The 20,198-nt window shown below is 42.5% G+C and overlaps 1 protein-coding gene across 1 annotated transcript; it reads left to right on the top strand.

The window, feature by feature from the left end:
• Positions 1–360: 360 nt before the first annotated feature.
• LOC135216673 (trafficking protein particle complex subunit 6b-like) lies at positions 361–20,162 on the top strand. Its single transcript, XM_064252066.1, has 4 exons — positions 361–586; positions 3,241–3,302; positions 5,311–5,512; positions 18,841–20,162. Exons 1-4 carry the CDS (start codon positions 506–508, stop codon positions 18,964–18,966), a joined length of 471 nt encoding a protein of 156 aa, XP_064108136.1. The 5' UTR covers positions 361–505; the 3' UTR covers positions 18,967–20,162.
• Positions 20,163–20,198: the final 36 nt, after the last annotated feature.

The raw sequence follows: 20,198 nt of genomic DNA, 5'->3' as shown, positions 1-20,198 counted from the left end.
TATTAAAAGCTCTACGCCAAATAGAATTGACTTTTACCTATTGTGTATATGTCTTCCTTTGAGCACGAAGTGTGTAAATAAAAATCAATGCTTCATTGCCATTCAAGGTAGATTAAAGGGGATGTAGCCATCTTATTGAACGAATCATTTTTTTTCTTGACTCGCTGACTTAACGATTATTCCATTATAATATACATCAAATCAATTTAATAAACAACGGCATTTCGATAAATCCTACAAAGATGAGATCAAATGTCCGTGTCCTAAACAAAAAAGGTAATGAATTCCTTAACAAAGTTTCGTGAAGAAGAAGAACGCCGATGTAAACAAGCCGAGTCTCTAGGGGAGTCGCCATTTCAGAGAGAAGAAGCTCAAGCAAACACAAACAAAGGAGGAATAAAAGAAGCAAGGGAGCCGTTTCAAAGGCATATCCCACCCACTACTACTACTACTACTACTTGGAAGCTGTGTTGCTTTAGTTGTCAAATTCATTCTCTTATTTGCGATGGCGGAAGAAGCCTTATTCGACTTCATTCATATGGAAGTTGTGAACTATGTGTTTCAAGCAAATGAAAAAGTGTCTGAAGTAAGTTTTACTCCATATAATTAGGTAGACCTCTGTAGGTTAGGTCTAAGCTAACCCGAATCGGGGTGTAGGCTACGCTAGCCCAGACTAAACCTTTCCCTACTACGCTTTAGTCTTTTGTTTAGCTATTAATTATGTGATAGTTTAGTAAACAACATGATGATTAGCACTTGTACAAGGAAATCACCAACATTATCGTACCCTAGAATTGGTATTGTTAGGTAGGGTAAACAACCGCATGGACTGGCTCAACTCACCGACGGTCACGGCTGGACACCCTCCGAAAAAGCACTTATAACGTGTCCTGACACCGGAGATGGGCATCAGTCACGACTTGTTGTTGGTGAGAAACGGAGCTAAAGACCTCTACTCTCCTTTCGAAGTAAGTATTTTCGCCAAAAGTTAGAAATTAAGGCCAAATTTCAAGCATTAAACAGAGGTAGTGAAAGGGTGACCTAACGCAGTGGCAAAATCTCACCAAAAACGCTTTCAAAGTTTTTAACTTACGAACGCTTAAAATATCCTTAGAAGATTGAGGCCATCTCGATGTTTGTGGAGTCGCTTGTGTCAACAAACTTCCCATTTCCTGTGATAAATCCACACACCACATGTGCCCATAGATGCTGGGGCACTTTTCATCACAACAATTGGAACACGGTCCCTGGCCACAACGTTTTTAAGTAAACAACTGTTTTGCTAGAAGAAGACGGCGAAGCGTGCACTTGATAATTATTTAAATAAATAGTAAAACATCAATATTTTACATATTTATGATGATTAATTTGAAAATATTAATTATTGAAAAGTAACTCGATTCTGACTCAAATTGAAGTAATTATTTTTCGGAATTAGAACGTTCTTTTAAGTCCTGCATTATGACGTCACGACATCTTGACTTTTGTACTTATTGTAGATGAATTGCTATACTCAACTTTCTTGCAGAACAGTTTACCAGTTATTCATGCAGATTGTTATCAGCTATTCATGTAATTTTTATAATCGTGATGCGCATATATATCTTTATTATTTACTTTTTGGATATAGGAAGATGTTTTACTGCTGGATTACCGCCGTAGTGTGATGCAATCGCTTTCGGTCCCTGGGCCTCTGTCTGTTATCGCACCATAAGAAATTAATGGGGCCGAATTTGCAATGACCAGAAAGTCGTTAAAAGAGGAAAGGTCTAGCATTGAGGGGCATAGTTTTGATTTTTTTGAGAAAAATACAAATTTATACAATAGCTAGCTTGTAAAAAATACTTGATTACTAAAAACTCGATTGACAACTAAGCAGCATACCTACTATGGGTTTCAGAAACAGTGCAAGCACGTTTTTTGGCAATATGTATTTCTGTAACGAACACTCGTATCAGAACAAGATTTTGCTATAGTGTATTACACCCAGTGCCGTAATTTATAAGGGTATCGTGAATCACTAATCGTAAAGAATAACGACACTTGTCCTTGTAGGCCTATGCAGACAGAGGGGTTAAGACTTATATACCAGACCAGGTAAGAGAATGGTGTCTGAGGTTGGTTAAAAATAGGTCTTGTTAGGGCTTATTCTTTCTGAAATGTGTATTACAGTTAAAGGTAGGGTAGCATAGGCCAGACCCCACTGTCTACACTGGCTCCCACTAGTGTATGTAACTTGACTTATGCGCAGACTTGCAAAGTTATAGGTGAAGTGTAGAGTAGTAGCCTATCCTAACCTTACCTAATCTAGGATGCTGTCTCCTATATAACCCATAAACCAAGGGCAGCCACCACCCACTTAACCTGACCCAGGTGGCCATAAATCATAGAAACAGTGTTGGCATATGTGCTTGAGGTATTTTTTTCTCCTTTGTTAGTGTCCACAAAGGGAATGGGTAACCCCCAGCCCCTTGGAAATCTCCCTCCCCCCATAAGAAAAAAATCCTGGTAAAAGTGCAGGCGAGGTAAATGTATCATACAGGTAGTCCCTGTAGTACGACTGGCGTTCTGTTCTGACGCAGCATCATAACCCGAAATATAATTGAAAATCGTAAGAAAGCCTTACTTTTAATCCTATGGGTGTCTTGGCAATGACATTAACCTACATTTTTATTGAGTTTTTCATAAAAACAAACAAGAAATTTTGACCATTTTGCCATTTTGGAGATATATTTCTACCATTGGATTGGCGTCAGATCAACGACATAATTTTTTATATATTTGAAGAGTGTTGCAAACTTGGAACATCGTAAGCCGAGCCTGTCGTAACCCGGGGACTAACATTTTCTTGCTCAAAGTTACCATAAAACTTATTAATTACTGTACCAGTGTTCATCATTTGCAATCATCTGCTATTACTTCCATTTGCAGTTCTTGGAATTATTGCCTTAAATTATAATTTTTGTAGATATGGATTGCACACCATTATGGGTTACAGTAAGTGGATGCAAATATCATTCATTCTTAGTCTAAGTATCTTGCAGCAGAAATGCAGACAGTGCTAATTAGTATTCTGTTCACTTGACAACTCCATTGAATAACATAGAAATTTTGAGAAGTCCTATTAGTTCCTGTAGCCTCAATATATGCTAGTAGTATTGCTAAATAATTAAGATTGTTCACCGTGATAGTAAATTTGCTTAGGTTTTAATTTTATTGTAATGAATATCTCTTTTTCAGGATGAATCTCTATCCAAACTTGAACACATGGGATTCATTACAGGATACAGACTAGTCGAAAGGTATGAAATACTTTGGTTTCATTTAAAAAAGTGTTTAAGTGTGATAAAAAAGTGTTTACATGAATTGCAATAGCAATACAATACTCAGCTCTAACTTTTAATAAAGTCTAGGAACCTTTTAGGTCAGACATACTTGAATGCCAAATTGCCATTGAAAACGAGTACAGTGCATGGAATATGGCAATTACAAATGGACAAGGTGTCTCCTGTTAAGGGATTACCCCTGTCCTGCCTGTTTAGTGTTCCCAGTTGTCATCTGAAATGTCCATTATGCTTGCTTTTAACCTCTCTCTCTCTCTCTCTCTCTCTCTCTCTCTCTCTCTCTCTCTCTCTCTCTCTCTCTCTCCATACCACCTTCATTTATTGGGGATGATTTTTATTACTGTTAAAGGTGGCTTATATCTGCATGGTGACAGGCATGGAAATAGCTTTCTATAATAGTAGGTAAATATCCAAACAATTTCTATCATGAAAATTTATATTTTTCACTTTTATACTTTCTATAATTGATACTTTAAGTGTTTTTTCATATGTAGTCATCCATTGTTGTAATGAACAACTTTGTTGAGGTATTTTGATTTACTGTATGTATGATGGGTTCGTGAGTTTATGTATGTTTGAAGGTGTGATGAAAACTTACTCAACCAGTTACTAACTATTTATACATTATTTACATGTACGTATTCATATTACGTACTCTTCATTTGTAATAGGTGCATATTTAGCTATGTTTATATTTTGATCTTTTGAGCATCCTAAAATTTCTCTATGCTGTAGTGTTCAGTGTTGAGGAAAGGACTGTATGGCTATCAGTCTTGCATGTCAGTGTTACTGTTTTTAGTTATGTTTTATTCTACATAGGTTTACATTCTAGGACAGTCACAAAGTGCAGTAACCATATTTTGTGAATTTCTTGTTTTATTATTTGTTTGATACATTGTGCTGTCCATTGTATTCTCTGGCAGAAATTGCTTCATTTGAATGATTCTGTTGAGAAGGTAAGTTGCCTGATTAGTAAGGAGTTGCTTAGGTGTTTGTTTAGTCCACAAGGAAAAGGAAATATCCATAAGGGTACCTATTCAGAATTTGAATTTGTAAGTGGTTTGATGGATGTTTGGACTTTGTTCATGTCAGGATGGGCATGCACTCCAGAAACAGGCCGTAAGGCTCAAGGATCTTTCATTCTTGTTTTTCTTGTTACTTGGCTTGTTTTCCTTCATTACATGTATGGAGATAATCTGGTCTTCTTAAGTGTCAAGACAACTGCTATTTTTCCAGTCAGGTATCTAGATCCCAGCACTTCAAATTGAGAGATCATGGAGAAAATGAAAATGCTTATAAAATATCCCAGATGATGTTTAGCTGATAGGAAGCAACGGCAGCACAGTCTTTAGATTAGCCTAATTTAGGATTATAACAAAAACTATAGAGTTACATCACAATGCCATTGTCAACACATTTAGTCAAGTTTTGGGGTTGAGGAAGGTTTGGAAACTGCAATTGGCTACAGATAAAGAGAGATAAGGAGTGCTTTTAGGACCAGCAAGACAGAAAAAGATATGCCTGTAAGGACATGAAGTAGTGAGTAGGATGTACGGAGAAGATGTAGATAATAGATGCTATCCAAGAGGTGCAAAAGGTAAGCTAGGCAAAAAAAAATTGTGCAATCATGCTAAATGTTCCAAGCCCAAGTAAGGGAGGAAAATCTTAGGGTAAGGCTAACATCATCTTTAAAAGGAGAGCTAATTGGAGTCGGCAGATTGAGGTACTCTTCAGACAAATTTAGATGATGCTTACACAAAGGAAATAAATGTTGAGCATTAAATATATGGTACTATCTGTTGCTATTATCATCTGAACATGAATTTGGATTCAGTTGTTTTTCCCTAGGAAATTAGATGCTGATGCTATAATCAAAATGTAAAATTACTGAAATATAAGTGTAATAAAAGGTACATACTTATACATTATTAATTTTTAATTCTAAATTCTTTCATTTTCTTTTCAGGCTAACCAGAGAGTCTGGTCGATACAAAGATGAACTGGATATAATGAAATATATTTGTAAGGACCTGTGGGTAACAGTTTATAAAAAGCAGATTGATAATCTGAGGACAAATCACCAGGGTGTCTACGTCTTACATGACAATCGCTTTCGTTTTCTTTCTCATATGGCAGCAGGGAAACAGTATTTGCAATATGCACCTAGAGTAAGTGTCTTTCTCTGTTCATGAGATTTCTTGTTTTTCATCGTATTTTTTGGTGAAATGCTTAGTGCTTTATGCTTCTTTCATTTTTGCTGTGCTCCCTTTTATCTTTACAAGAAGCTAATTTATATTAGACAATAAATTTTATTTAAAATTGTCAATTTGTCTCATGGTATGACAGCTCAAATTAAGATTGTTTAGTTTTATGACCAAGAGAAATAACTGTACTGTAGTATGTTTTGTGCAGCACTCGACTCTTCCTTGTTCCTTGATAGACTGCAGCAGCCATTATTATAGTTGCAGGCTTATTCAGTAAGGTACTGTGTGTGTGGTGTTGCCATTTAGTGACAGTTTTGAATAAGAAAGACTAGTTCAAAATGTTTTTCATACTCTTAGGAATACTGCATACTATATCCAGGTTCAGATCCCTATGTTTTTGCCCTGTGGCTTGATAAGAATACCTAATCTGAATTGCTATTGGACATGAAATATCTTTATTGCAGAATTCGTGTTGGACTTACATCCATTTTTAATTTCCATTTGGTGAAGAGTAAGTTTAGTTTTAAATAAACATCAAATACATATCAAATAGGCACATCTACATGTTCATTGATTGTGGACTAGATGTTGCTATTATTGACAAATGAACTGTGCTCAGGAAGTTGGTTATGAAGGCGTATAGTACTGCACTTAGCTGTACCTTGGATTATCTTGGCAACTCTTTGTTAACTTGCTTTCATGAACTTATATATGTGTGAACAAGATTCACACTGGTAACTATCTGTCAATTACTGGTGCCTTAATCAGCTTGGAAGCAAATCAAGGAGATAAATTCTGTATGCATTATTTTATGAACATTAATTTGACACATTAGTGGGCTTTTCAGTAGAACTTAGAAATCCCATCTAACATTCTGAGGAAGTAACTCCAGAGTTGTCTTAATTTCCCAGCTTGAAGAACTTTTCTTGGTCTCAAAAAGCCTCATCAAGCCCTCATAAGAACCCTTGTAGGAGATGTCACATTTGTATTCCACACAGATGATGTTTTTCCAGGCGGTTTCATCTGAAATGGGTTAGTGAGATTCTCACTCTCTGCAGTAGGGTAACTTATTCTAAGACTTGGAATGTTATACATTGTAGTTTGCAGCTGACATTGTGACAAAGATACAAGCTTTAAGCAGTTAGGACTGTTCTGTAACATCCTTGGCCATTTCTTCTTTTGTTTCTTACATTAAAAACAAAGAGGTTCTTCTGTTACCAATGAAGTAGTTTTATGAATAGAACTTACCTGGCAGTTATATATATATAGCTATAGTCTCCATCGGTCCGGCAGATTTTTCAAAACTCGCGGCAACCGCCGAGTGGTAGGTGTTTGGTTAGGTGGTTAACAACCCTTACAGGGTGGTACTTGGAACCATTCCCATTTTCTATTCCTCAGATCATCTCTGCTGGTTGGACTGTCAACATCGTTGCTAGTCCGCCGTCGGGTTTTTCGCTCGCTTCCCTGTGTCGCTGTATTTCTACGAATTGGTGACGTATTCTGTGGATGGCAATCGCTTTTTGGCTTGTGTTTATGATTATTCTTTTGATTGTTCTTTGATTTGCGATGTCTCAGAAACAGTTTCGAGTGTGTGTGAATGAGGAGTGTAAAGTGAGATTGCCGAAGGCTTCGGTGGATCCTCACACTGTTTGTTTGGGGTGTAGGGGTTTTGAATGTGCATTGGATAAAAGATGTAAAGAATGCGAGGTTTTGGATGAAAAACAATGGTTAGATATGAAACGCTACGTGCGTAGATTGGAGTTAGATAAAGTCAGGAGGGCTTCTAAATCTAAATCTAGGTCTGGAAGTGATGTAAGCGTAGACCTTTCTGTTCCCTCAACCCCTGTAGTAGTTGAACCTGTTCCTGAGGTAGTAGCTCCTTCTCCTGTAACAGAACCTGTAGCTGCTTTGGATAACCCTCAGTTTGTCAAGATGGCGGCTGAGATGCAAGTCCTCAAGGATCAACTTGCAGCCTTTAAACAAGGTAAGAGTGAAGGTGAAATTAGTGATAGTGCTTGTGAAAGTGCAGTGGAGGTGGCGACTGATCGATCCTGTCATGCCCCTAGGTCTAGACCTCTACCAAGCTCCCAGGACCAGGGGAGAAGGTACGTCAATGATCGTAAGGGGGTGAGAGGAACTGATCCTCGGTCAGCCGTCGCCTCAAGCAGTCCTGTTGCGTTTTCCCAGGCTGCTTATGACCGCCACAGAAAAGGCGTGTCGGAAGTGGTAGCGTCTTCGCCGAGCCCCTAGCCTCGACGCAGATGGCAGTATGAGGAGTCGAGACCGCTCAAGAGTAGTTGGAAGCAGCGTCCTGATCAGACTCGTTATCGCTCGCCATCGAGTAGATGGAGTAGCCCGGAACCGTTTCCTTCTGACGACGACTTGGACGCCTCTCCTGTGAAAAAGGCGAGATCTAGAGAGGATGATTCTCCGCAGGACGCATGGAGGCAAGAGAGATCTCCTTTTCCTTCGGATTATGAGGAACGCTCTAGAGAACCGTCTCCGTCTTCCAGTATTTCTCGACACCTGTCCCCTTCGAAACCGCAGGACCCAGCAGCGGTAGCGAGATCTTTCATGACTGTCATGCAGGAGCAACTGACTTCGCTAGTGGAAGCCTTTAGCCGTCCTCCTCCCCAGTCGGCTAGACGTAAGGACGACAAGCTACCGGTGAAGAGATCAAGGGAGGAAACTCCGGTAGAGTTTTCGACAGCTCGTAAGAAGGAGCGGGGTTCCGCAACTCGTCAGGATGTTGATCAGCACCGTTCGCGCGATGTAAGAAAGTTACGGCTCTCTCCTCTTGCTAAACCTTCTGTCTCTTGGCACTGTGAGGGATCTGGCTCCGTTCAAGCTACTTCTCCCGAGTCGCGACGCCAGGTTAGGCCTAGTTCTCGTCGCCTCTCTTCTCCTTCTTCTAGACGCAGAGATACGGACTTGGTTGCTCGGCACGACGACACCTTCAGGTCTCCTCTCAGGGAGAACGTCGGTTCGCGTTCCCGACAGTCGTTCGCTCAACGAGACGACTTCAAAGTGGGACGCCAGGACGTATGCAGCGCTCGCGGACAAGACGCATTCAGCGCTCGCGCACAGGACGCATCCAGTGAGCATATCCAGGACGCATCCAGTTCTAGACGGCAGGACGCACCCAGCTATCGACGTCAGGACGCATCCAGCCCGCGGCGTCAGGACGCTTATATCTCTCGGCGAAAGCAAACTAACAGTGCTCTTCGGCAGGACGCATCCTGCTCTCGACGGAAGGACGCATCCACCTCCCGACATCGAGACACGTCTAGCGCTCGATATAAGGACGCAGCTAGTGATCAGCCTCAGGATTTACCTACCTCTCAGCGCCAGGACACTTTGACTTCTTCACGTAAGGACGCTTCCAGTTCACGACGACAGGATACTTCCGACGATCGGAAATTTTCCTCGGACGCAGTTGTTCGTCGGGAAGAGTTTGATGAAGGTACACGCTGCAATTTGGATAAACATAGAGCTTCCGAACTAGTTCCTTCTACCCACAGGGATAAAGAGATGGAAGGAAGTCTAGAGTTAGAAGAAATATCGGAAGATGAGGATAAACCTTCTAATGCGGCTGCAGATTATAAAGTGCTTTCTCGCTCCCTACTTGAATTGTATGGAGAGGAGTTTAAACCAGCGGCTCCCCGTTCTCCTCAGTCGCAGTTTGTGAGAAAAAAGTCACAGAAACAGTCGTCCTTCATCAAGATGAAGTTGTCGATTTCGGCTAAGAAGTCGATGGCTAGAATCGGAGACTGGCTAAAAGAAAAAAGACAAGCAGTGAAGACTACCTTTTCTTTTCCTCCGACGAAGCTGGCGTCTAAGGCGGGAATGTGGTACGAGACTGGAGAAGCTCTTGGCCTGGGAGTACCTGCCTCCTCCCAGGGGGACTTCTCCGGGATTGTTGACTCTTCCAGGAGACATGCTCTCAATTCGGCTAAAGTGATGTGGTCCATGACGGAGTTAGACCACGTCATTAAAGGAATATTTTGTTCTTTCGAGGTATTCAGCGTTTTGGACTGGGCCCTTGGGGCTCTAGCCAGGAAAGCAGAACCCATACAGGCCACAGGAATGGAGGATTTGACTAGTATTATGGCCTGTATGGACAAAGCGTTGAGGGATGGAGCAAACGAGATGGCTTCCCTGTTTACAGCGGGGATTTTGAAGAAGAGGGCGCTGTTGTGCTCCTTCGCGACCAAAGGAGTTACGATCGCTCAGAAGGCGGAACTTCTTTACGCTCCTCTCTCGGAACACCTTTTTCCTCAATCTCTGGTCTGGGATATTACCCATTCGCTAACGCAGAAAGCCACTCAGGACCTTCTGACTCGCTCCGTAAGGAAGGGCCTACCGGGGACTCAGGCTTTGGCAAAGAAGGAGGAAAAGAAGGTCTTACAGCCCTTTCGAGGTAGGGCTCCGACCAGGACAGACTTCAGAGGTAGAAGACAAGAGACAGGCGCAAGAACAAGCAGGAGATCGTTTAGATCCCGTGCTAGAAAGTGAGTCACAGGTCCTCCAGACAGCAGTAGGAGCAAGGCTGTCATACTTTTGGCAGGCCTGGAAGAAAAGGGGGGCGGACACCTGGTCTCTCTCAGTCGTCAGGGAGGGTTACAAGATCCCTTTCTTGAAAAAGCCACCTCTTTCGAGAACACCAAGGGCCTTAGTGGCTCAATACTCGGACGCCACGAAACAAGCGGCTCTCCTAGATCTAGTAGACCAGATGCTGGGAAAGGGAGCCATAGAACCTGTTCTGGAACTAGAATCCCCAGGCTTTTACAATCGCTTGTTTCTAGTACCCAAGAATTCGGGGGGGATGGAGACCCGTACTAGATGTCAGCGCACTGAACGTCTTTGCAGAGAAGACCAAATTTACTATGGAGACGACTCAGTCGGTGCTGGCAGCAGTCCGTCCAGGGGACTGGATGGTGTCTCTGGACTTGCAAGACGCCTATTTTCATATCCCCATCCACCCGAATTCAAGAAAATTTCTAAGATTCGTGATTCAGGACAGGTGTTTCCAGTTCAGAGCCCTATGTTTCGGCCTCAGCACAGCCCCTCAAGTCTTCACAAGGGTAATGTCGAACGTGGCTGCTTGGCTTCATCAAGAAGGGATAAGAGTATCACTATACCTGGATGACTGGCTGATAAGATCTCGATCGAAGAGCAAGTGTCTGGAGGACTTGCACAAGACGTTTCTCATGACCCAAGAACTGGGTCTTATCATAAACAAAGAGAAGTCCCAGATGGAACCGAGTCAGACTATTCTCTATTTGGGGATAGTTCTGGACTCAGCTCTTTTTCGGGCTTTTCCTTCTCAAGAGAGGCAGAACAAGTGCCTCGAAAAAGTGCAGCAATTCCTAGGGAGAGAGAAGTGCTTGGCGAGGGATTGGATGAGTTTGCTGGGCACCCTCTCCTCGCTCGAGCAGTTTGTCTCCCTGGGAAGGTTGCACCTCAGACTGTTGCAACACTTCCTCTCAAGAGTCTGGGACAGGAAGAATCAGGAGGACTCATTTTCCTTTCCCATTCCAGCAAACGTCAAAAGACAGTTGAGTTGGTGGCTGGATCCCGCAAAATTGAGGGAAGGAATATCCCTATTCAAGAAGAACCCAGACCTAGTGTTGTTCTCAGACGCTTCGGAGTCAGGTTGGGGAGCAACACTGGGGAACAAGGAAGCATCGGGCTCTTGGGAAGTGCAGCAGAAAGGATGGCACATCAACAAGAAAGAATTGATGGCCATTCTGTTAGGTTTAAAAGCCTTCAAAGAAGTGGTCTCGGGGAAGGTAGTAGAGGTCAACTCGGACAACACCACAGCCCTGGCGTACATAAGAAAGCAAGGAGGAACTCATTCTCTGTCCCTATACGAAGCAGCAAAGGAACTCCTTCTATGGGCGAAGGAGAATGGAATAAATCTGTTAACGAGATTTGTACAGGGACAGAAGAATGTGAGGGCAGACATGCTCAGCAGAAAAGGGCAAGTTCTTCCAACAGAGTGGACCCTCGATCTTCGGGTTTGCCAGGAACTGTGGAAGTTATGGGGGAGGCCATCGATAGATCTCTTCGCCTCCAACAAGAACAAGAGAATCCCCAACTACTGCTCCTTGGTTCCGGACAAGGAAGCAATAGCAGTGGACGCTTTCTTGATGGACTGGACAGGGATAGACACTTATGCGTTTCCCCCGTTCAAGATCATCAATCTGGTCATCAAGAAATTCGCCCTTCTCGAGACAGGAAGAATGACCCTGATAGCTCCATTCTGGCCAGCAAGAGAGTGGTTCACAGAGGTAGTGGAGATGCTAGTGGACTTTCCAAGAAGCCTTCCTCCAAGTCCAAAGCTTCTCAGACAGCCCCACTTCGAGAGGTATCATCAAAACCCCCTTGCTCTACAACTGACTGCATTCAGACTATCGAGAAGCTTGTCAGAGCGAGAGGCTTTTCTGCGCAAGCTGCAAGAGCAATCGCAAGAGCGAGGAGGGTATCTTCTCAGAGAGTCTACCAATCGAAGTGGGAGGTGTTTCGATCTTGGTGTAAACGAAACAAAGTGTCCTCAACCACTACCTCTGTGAGCCAGATTGCTGATTTTCTGCTGTTCCTCAGACAAGAATCTAAGCTGGCCGTATCCACTATAAAAGGATATAGAAGCATGCTTTCAGCAGTATTTAGGCATAGAGGCATGGAGTTATCTCAAAATACGGACTTGAAGGATCTCTTGAAGTCGTTTGAAACGACTAAGCACACGATAAGACCCCCGGCTTGGAATTTGGATGTGGTTTTGAAATTTTTATGCGGCAGGAAGTTCGAACCCATCTCGCAAGCGACCCTTAGAGATTTAACTAAGAAAACGTTATTTCTGATGGCTCTCGCCACAGCAAAAAGGGTCAGCGAGATTCAAGCGATGGAGAAGCAGGTAGGCTTCAGTCAAGACAGAGCAGTTTGTTCTTTAAGGCTCGACTTCCACGCTAAGAATGAGAACCCATCCAAACCCTGGCTGAGGACGTTTGAGGTCCCTAACCTCACAAACTTAATGGGTCAAGAGGAGGAGAGACTCCTCTGCCCAGTTAGAGCTCTCAGGGCATATTTGTCACAAACAAAAAATTTAAGAGGATCATCCAGTGCATTATGGGGTTCCGTTAAGGATCCTCAAAGGCCCCTCTCGAAGAATGCATTGTCATTCTTCTTGAGGGAGACAATTAGAGAAGCTCATCTCTTATGTGAGGAGGAGAACTTTCGTCTCTTAAAGTGAAGGCCCACGAAGTGAGGGCGATTTCAACGTCATTGGCCTATCAGAAGAATATGTCAGTTGGACAAATTATGGACTCGACGTTTTGGAGGAGCAACTCTGTTTTCGCTTCTCATTACCTCAGAGAGGTAAGAGTAGATTACGAGAAGTGCTACTCTCTGGGCCCATACGTAGCTACGTCTTCGTTATTGGGCGAAGGAGTTACTACCTCCCCTCAACCTTAACTTTTAGTATGATATACCTTTTATTTGAGGTTTGTGTTTTTATGGTTGTCTGAAGAGTGGTCTGGTTGGGTCAGCACCCTCAGTCTAGCTAGATAGGTAGATATCTAGTCTGCAAGGTTAAGTGGTTGGGTTGAGTAAGGTTGCAGATAATTGAAAGGGGAATAGGTAGTGCAGAAGTCTAGTCACGTTGTTGGTCTCGCCCCGTTTGACAGACTCGATTGAGTAGTTTCAGCATAACAGGTCTCATCCTGGCTGGCGCTCCTAAGGGAAAGCGACTCAAGAGGCAGGAACCTTTGAAGTCAGCTACCTTAGCAGGTAAGGAATCAAGGTTATTACCTACAACTTTTAGTTGTTTCCCAACGATGTTGGCTGTCTTTCACCCACCTCCAAATGTGTGAATCAGCTATATATATATAACTGCCAGGTAAGTTCTATTCATAAAAATGAAGTATTTATGATAAAACAAAGTTTTATGAATACAGGGGGTCCTCGAGTTACGACGTAGATCCGTTCTTACGATGCATCGTAACACGATTTTCAGCGGAAGTCGGAACATTGAAAAATACCACATGATTTAATGTAAATACCTATCAATAACAACGAGAGAACAATTCCTTACCTTTATTAGTTTGATTGGCTTGCACACTGGAGAGGAAGCTGCAGTGCTGGAGAGACTGGGGGAGGTTAGTGAAGAGAAAAAGAACCGCCAGAAGTTGCTGGAGATGCTGAGGCAGATGATTCTTGAGGTGAGGCAGAACATACTAGTACTGGAGATGCTGAGGCAGGTGATTCTTGAGGTGAGGCAGAACATACTAGTGGGAGATGTTGGGCAGGTGAGTCTTTAGGTGAGGCAGAACATACTAGTGGAGATGTTGGGGCAGGTGAGTCTTTAGGTGAGGCAGAACCTACAGAAGGTGCTGGAGATACTCTGGGCAGGTGAGTCTGGGTTAGCAGAACATTCAGAAGGTGCTGGATTAGCAGAGGCAGCTGAGGTAGAGGGTACAGGATCTCCTGCAGGCCTCTCTACCTTCTTAAAATACTGCTCCAGGTTAGTCTGAACAGAGAGCGACCTCTTTTCATCCAAGATCTCCTTGTAACACTGCATCAAATCCATGACGCCTCTGGAAACCCTAGTGAACCTGTCCAAGTTGGGATCCTGAGCCTCAAAAGTTGACAACGCTTGCTGCAACTCTGCAAAACCTCTTATCAAGTCCTGCCTTGTGAAGCCTTAGGCTCTGGGGTGGGTGTCTTCTTCTTCTTCCTCTATTATCTGCTTCTCCAGTTGTATCAGGTCCTCAGCAGATAACTCCTCGCATGAGACTCCAGCAGCTCTGTAACATCATCAACCTCCATCTCCAAATTGATTTCCTTACTCAGGGCAACAACGTTCTTGACAACTAGCTGAACTGTGTCCTCAAACCCATGGAAATCATTCACAAATTGAGGAAAAATTTTCTTCCAGACACCATTCATGTTTGTTTGCTTAACCTCCTCCCAGGAATTAGCAATGTTCTTTACAGCATCAAGGATGTTGTAGGATTTCCAAAAGTCCTTCAGAGTCAAGTCCTTCTTGGTTTCAGTTGCCTGTAAAGCCATAGCAATTGTCCTTCGTAGGTAGTAGGCCTTGAACGAAGCAATCACTCCTTGGTCCATAGGCTGTAAAAGGGCCGTGGTATTAGGTGGAAGGTAAACCACCTTGACATTAGGGTTGAAGTCTCCAGCTGGGCAGGGTGTCCAGGGGCATTGTCCAGCACTAGCAACACCTTAAAGGGGATACCCTTGGAGGCGCAATACCGCTCCACACTTGGAACAAAATGGTTTACGAACCAGTCCTCAAACACTGCAAGTGTCACCCATGCCTTCTTGTTGGACTTCCAAATTACTGGTAGTTGACCCTTCCAAATGCCCTTGAGTGCCCTTGGATTTTTCAGCCTGATACACCAACAAGGGCTTCAGTTTGAAGTCGCCAGCAGCATTACCCCCAAGAAGTAAAGTTAGCCTCTCCTTGCTGGCTTTATGACCGGGTGCTGACTTCTCCTCCTTGGCGATGTAAGTGCGGTTAGGCATACGTTTCCAAAACAAACCTGTCTCGTCTACGTTAAACACTTGCTGAGCAGAATAACCCCCTCCTTAATTATCTCAGACAACGCTTTAGGAAATTCACTCGCTGCTTTCTCATCCCCACTAGCAGCTTCACCTTGCAATTTAAGGTTATGGTAATTGGCCCGAGCCTTAAATCGCATAAACCAACCCCTACTAGCCACAAACTCTTCACTTTCACTTCCCTCCCCCTTTTCTTTTTTCAACGCTTCAAACAATCTTTTCGCCTTCTCCTGAATCACCATAAGGCTGACTGGGATACGCCGTTGATTTTGGTCTTCCAACCAAAGCACCAATAACCTTTCCATTTCAATTATTAGACCACTACGCTGCTTAGTTATCACTGTCGCTTTCATAGGAGCAGATCCTTTCACATGTTCAACGATGCGCTCTTTATCTTTGATAATGGTAGCAACGGTCGAACGGCTAAGGCCAAGCGAGCGGCCAATGTTTGTTGGCGTTTCTCCCTTCTCGGATCGCTTTATAATGTCCACTTTAATTTCCATGGTGATGGCCTTTCTTTTCTTCGATGCACTACCATCAGAAGAGTCCGCCTTGCGCTTGGGAGCCATAACAAAGAGCAAAAAGTTACAAAAACGATACAAAACGAGGGAGAGAGAGGCAGTGTAAACAACCAAAATGGCGTATGGGCGAGGACTGAGCGTAGCGAAGCGACGCCGTCCTCTCCCCCACAAAGCGTATTCTTCCGCCGTGCGCCTGGAACTAGTTCGCGTTTGTTTACGTTGCTTACGACGCTAAACCGCGTAAGACGGAACGACGCAAAATATTATTTTTATATTTTTATGGGGGCGCGTTCGTAACCACGAAACATCGTAAGTCGAGACCAGCGTAACCCGAGGACTTACTGTACTTACCTGGCAGTTATATATATATTTTAAGGCCACCCACCTCCCCTCAGGAGACAGGTTGGGCAAGAGATCTGAGGAATAGAAAATGGGAATGGTTCCAAGTACCACCCTGTAAGGGTTGTTAACCACCTAACCAAACACCTACCACTCGGCGGTTGCCGCGAGTTTTGAAGAATCTGCCGGACCGATGGAGACTATAGCTAAATATATATAACTGCCAGGTAAGTATTCATAAAACTTTGTTTTATCATAAATACTTCATTTTGTCATTACTTCAGGAGGACCAGAGATTTCAGAAGCTGTTTCTTTGGGCTGTTTTTTTCCAGAAGCCATTCCATGAAATAGATTTTTAGAAACAAAATCCTATTGGATCAGGAAAATTTTCCATAGGACATATAGTACGGTAACAGTGGATGAAATTTCACAGGTTTGGGCCATCTTAGTGAGAGCTCCCACCATCCAATTCAAGAAACTCAACACTTCAAAAACTTTGAAGGTATTCTTGATAAGATGATCCAGCTCTGATGATAAGAAGAATACTTTAGCTGAGGCAAAGACTGACTGACAAGACGAATTAATGAGGCCTGAGATGTCCCTTTGGGAGGAGGCAGTAACTCCCAGGGAGGGAGCTTCCCCGGTTACTTAAGGCCAGTACTTTCTCTTGATCAGATGGGGGAGGGCCAGGGTTGGGTATACAGGCAGTCCCCGGGTTACGCCGGGTTCGGCTTACGATGTTCCGAGGTTAAGGCGCTTTTCAACTATATTTATCAGAAATTATTTCCAGGGTTACGACGCATGTTCCAGAGTTACGGCACCTACAACGCTGATCTGGCAGAAGAAATATGACACCAAAAATGCAAAATAATCAATATTTGAACCTTTTTTTTGATGAAAAATGCAATAAAAATGCAGTTTACTTAGTTTTTAATGCACCCAAAGCATTAAAAGTAAGGTTTTCTTAGAATTTTTGACCATGTTCCGGCTTACGACGATTTTTGGATTACAACGTGTCTCAAGAACAGAACCCCCGTTGTAACCCGGGGACTGCCTGTACATAGCTTTCTCTTGCTCTCTATTTATCGAGAGCCATTTGTCAATAGCTTTCATTGCCTTCCTAGAGGAGGATGAAAGCACCATCTTGGGAAGGAGAGCTTGTTTTTCCTGAACACTAGCCATAAGGAAGGTGGAGGCAGGAGAAAATAAGAGTAGCTGACATATAAAGAAGGGGGGAAAATTTCCAAGAAGAAAATGAAGAAGAGAAGAAGCATCTAGGTCTACATCCTCTTCATCTTCTGAGTCGACTGGAGATAAGTACAAGTCTTAAATAGGCTTGGAATGAGGAGCTTTCTTAATAAAGCTCAAGATCTCCAACAGTTGATTGTTGATGGGAGCAAGTGAGTGGTTGTCTGGTTCCTAGGCAGGAACTTGTCATCAGAGAGGACTGCTGAGGCTGAATTGAGTGTCTTGATGATGATGGCACCAGGACCTGCAAGTCCGCAGCTGGACATGCGAGAACAAGATCCGGGTGTGTGGAAGCCAGTGCTGGGTGCTTAGGAGCAAGAGCTGGGAGTACAGGAGCCAGAACTGGACTCTCGGGAGTGGGTGCCTTGAGACGAGACAGATGCTTGGGCTACAGGTACCTAGACCGATGCTTTTGGCACTTTGAATCCTTGGGAGAGAACAACGAGGAAGAATCCCATGGGTGTGCAGGCAGATAAACAGAGGTGAAAACAGAGGGAGCCACACCGTAGCTGCATAATGGAAGAGGTTTGTCGAAGGTGGTCCCTGTGATGCTTGACTGGTGAAGGCGAAGCAGGACCTGAGTCATCCATGTGCCTTTTCAATGGCCGGGATGAATCAAGGAAGCGTCTGTGACAGCCGTGATCTGAGTCTGAATCCGAGCTAGAAAACAAGCAGCGCACATCCAACAGCAGTCGGTCAAATCCTAGGATCTAGCAACAGGATCGAGAGAGGGGGGGAGCAACCCATGGGCAAACTCCTCTAGCCTTCCTTGGTCCTCCAGTATGTCTTCTTCCTGGTGCAGGGGAGCGCTGATGGGACAGGAAGCCACGTCCTCCACTAGCACATCACTCTCCAAGGGGAGACTCTTGTCTCCATCAGAGGAGTTGAAGTTGGAGTTCTTAGAATTCACTACTTTTGGAGTATTGGCCCAAATGTGAATTCTGCTCGGAGAGGGAAGGAAACACACTGCTGTGGTTCTGCCAGAACATGCACAGTAGTTTTCTTCTTCCGCACTCCTATTGAAATCTAAACTAATGGAAACAGTTTAAAAATGAGCTCTTTCATCATTTAAACTTCGTGCCAAAAGCATGTAGTATATCTCACACATGTCCAATCAGCAACCTACTTCTCCTTCATTTCTTCAGGGGCTGGGTCATGGCAGGAAGCTATGACCATTTCCACAGGTAAAAACAGTAATTCACTGTGGCACAGGTAATGTGTAGGTCCTGCATAATAGTAGCCCCATAATGGTAAAAAGAAAAAATGTTTTTTAATAAAAACTACCTAGTGTTAGCTATCTATATCACTGTATAGGCAGCAAACGCTTTAAATTAACCCAGGCTTACATGGCCACAAGTAGATGTTCATAGTATAATATAAGGAAAAGTGATCAATGGGTCATATTCATAAAACAGTAGTACAATAATGCATTTAAATATTAATGCACAATTACTAAAATAACATTGCCATCAAGGATTTACTCACCAATGCCTCTCAACTCAATTAAAATAAGACTAAATTTCATGTGGTCATTGCTTGCAAGGCAAAATGAATTCAGTAGGTATAGTACAGCACTTACAATACTGCATAATTTTCTTTTGTTTGCAGTACTTGGGCTTCACATGTGGCTTAGTTCGAGGTTGTCTTGCCAATCTTGGAGTTACCTGTGTGGTGACAGCTGAAGTGACTCAACTTCCAGCATGCAAATTCCAGATTCAAGTTCAGCGTGGATGATCCATAAAGAATAAATAAGGCTAATGCATAGCTCTCATGGTTTTTCAATATTAAAACAAAAAACCATTCCTCACAATGTACTGTGAGGTTTTTTGCATTCAGTTAGAAACTTGAAGAATTTGTCCTTTTTTTGTATAAAAAGTTTGCTTTCCCTTTTAAATACTTTATGTTCATTTTCCCTCCTTACATTAAGTACCAGTTCAAGTACAGCATGTTTTTATACTAATGTAAAACTGTGCTATGTTATGGTGAATGGGAGTAAATACTTTGATTAGTGGTAATTCAAATTTTGTGTATTCAATAGTAATCAAGTTCTTTAGCATTTTGATATTCGTTGGCCTTAAAGGTATGTATTATCATCAAAAGGTTTACTTTTCATGGCAGGCAGCCCTCATGGCTGGCTTATTGTGGAATTAAGTACAGCACCATTCCATGTTCTGTGCACTTCTTACCTTTAGTTAGTTCTCTGTGACGATATGATTGCATGTATCTATTCTAAATATGTACTCTGTGTATAACTGATTTTATTATGTATATTTAGTGGAGTGACAAGTTTATATATAATGTCTAAAATGTTTTAAATATCTTGCTGTGAGGAAAGTACTTTTTTGCAGGTGTGATTTAAACAAAGACTATTTATTTAAGCATCATACTGTAGGAATTATATATAACCTATGGTAAGTAAGAGACACTTCATAGTCTTAGTCATCAGTTTGCTAGTTGACAAAAAATAAATTTAGGTCCTAATCTGTTGATGATGAAAGTTTTTCACCGTCAGTGAATTCTTTAAGTACATGATCAGCAATGGTTTATGCTAGGGTATCAGAGACAAATATTTCAATGGGTTTTTGTCACTGCAAAATGTGAAGCCAAAATATTGTTATAAGTAATAGCAATTACTACTAGTGTAGTTTAGCTGAGAGAGGTATAGTATTATCATAAATGAAGACGGTTGCAATGGAAAATATATAACTATGTAAGTCAGGTTTATTGTAAGTGGCTACCTAACAAAACTTACACAGAAGTGTTTGTTTTGCTTGAAGATCTGTGTTTTTGACATTTCACTCTATGGTAATTGATACTAAAGATCTGTGGTATTATTGTATCATAGTTCATAGACATTTGAATTTGTGGCAATATTCACAGTAAATGCTATGTGATGAATTCTTGATAAACAGAATAAAATGTTACTATAATTGAAAATATTACTTACCAAACATCTTTAGGATTTT

The sequence above is a fragment of the Macrobrachium nipponense genome, chromosome 6 (assembly GCF_015104395.2).
Source record: "Macrobrachium nipponense isolate FS-2020 chromosome 6, ASM1510439v2, whole genome shotgun sequence".
NCBI lineage: Eukaryota > Metazoa > Arthropoda > Malacostraca > Decapoda > Palaemonidae > Macrobrachium > Macrobrachium nipponense.
This window is presented reverse-complemented; position numbering and strand designations above follow the sequence as displayed.

What these genes read in the sequence shown, in the direction of transcription:
- LOC135216673 (XM_064252066.1), top strand. Translation starts at nt 506, where the DNA reads ATGGCGGAAGAAGCCTTATTCGACTTCATTCATATGGAAGTTGTGAAC. An exon ending in CAAATGAAAAAGTGTCTGAA is followed by an intron (nt 587 to 3,240) that starts GTAAGTTTTACT and finishes TCTCTTTTTCAG; the next exon opens with GATGAATCTCTATCCAAACT. An exon ending in ATTTGCAATATGCACCTAGA is followed by an intron (nt 5,513 to 18,840) that starts GTAAGTGTCTTT and finishes TTTTGTTTGCAG; the next exon opens with TACTTGGGCTTCACATGTGG.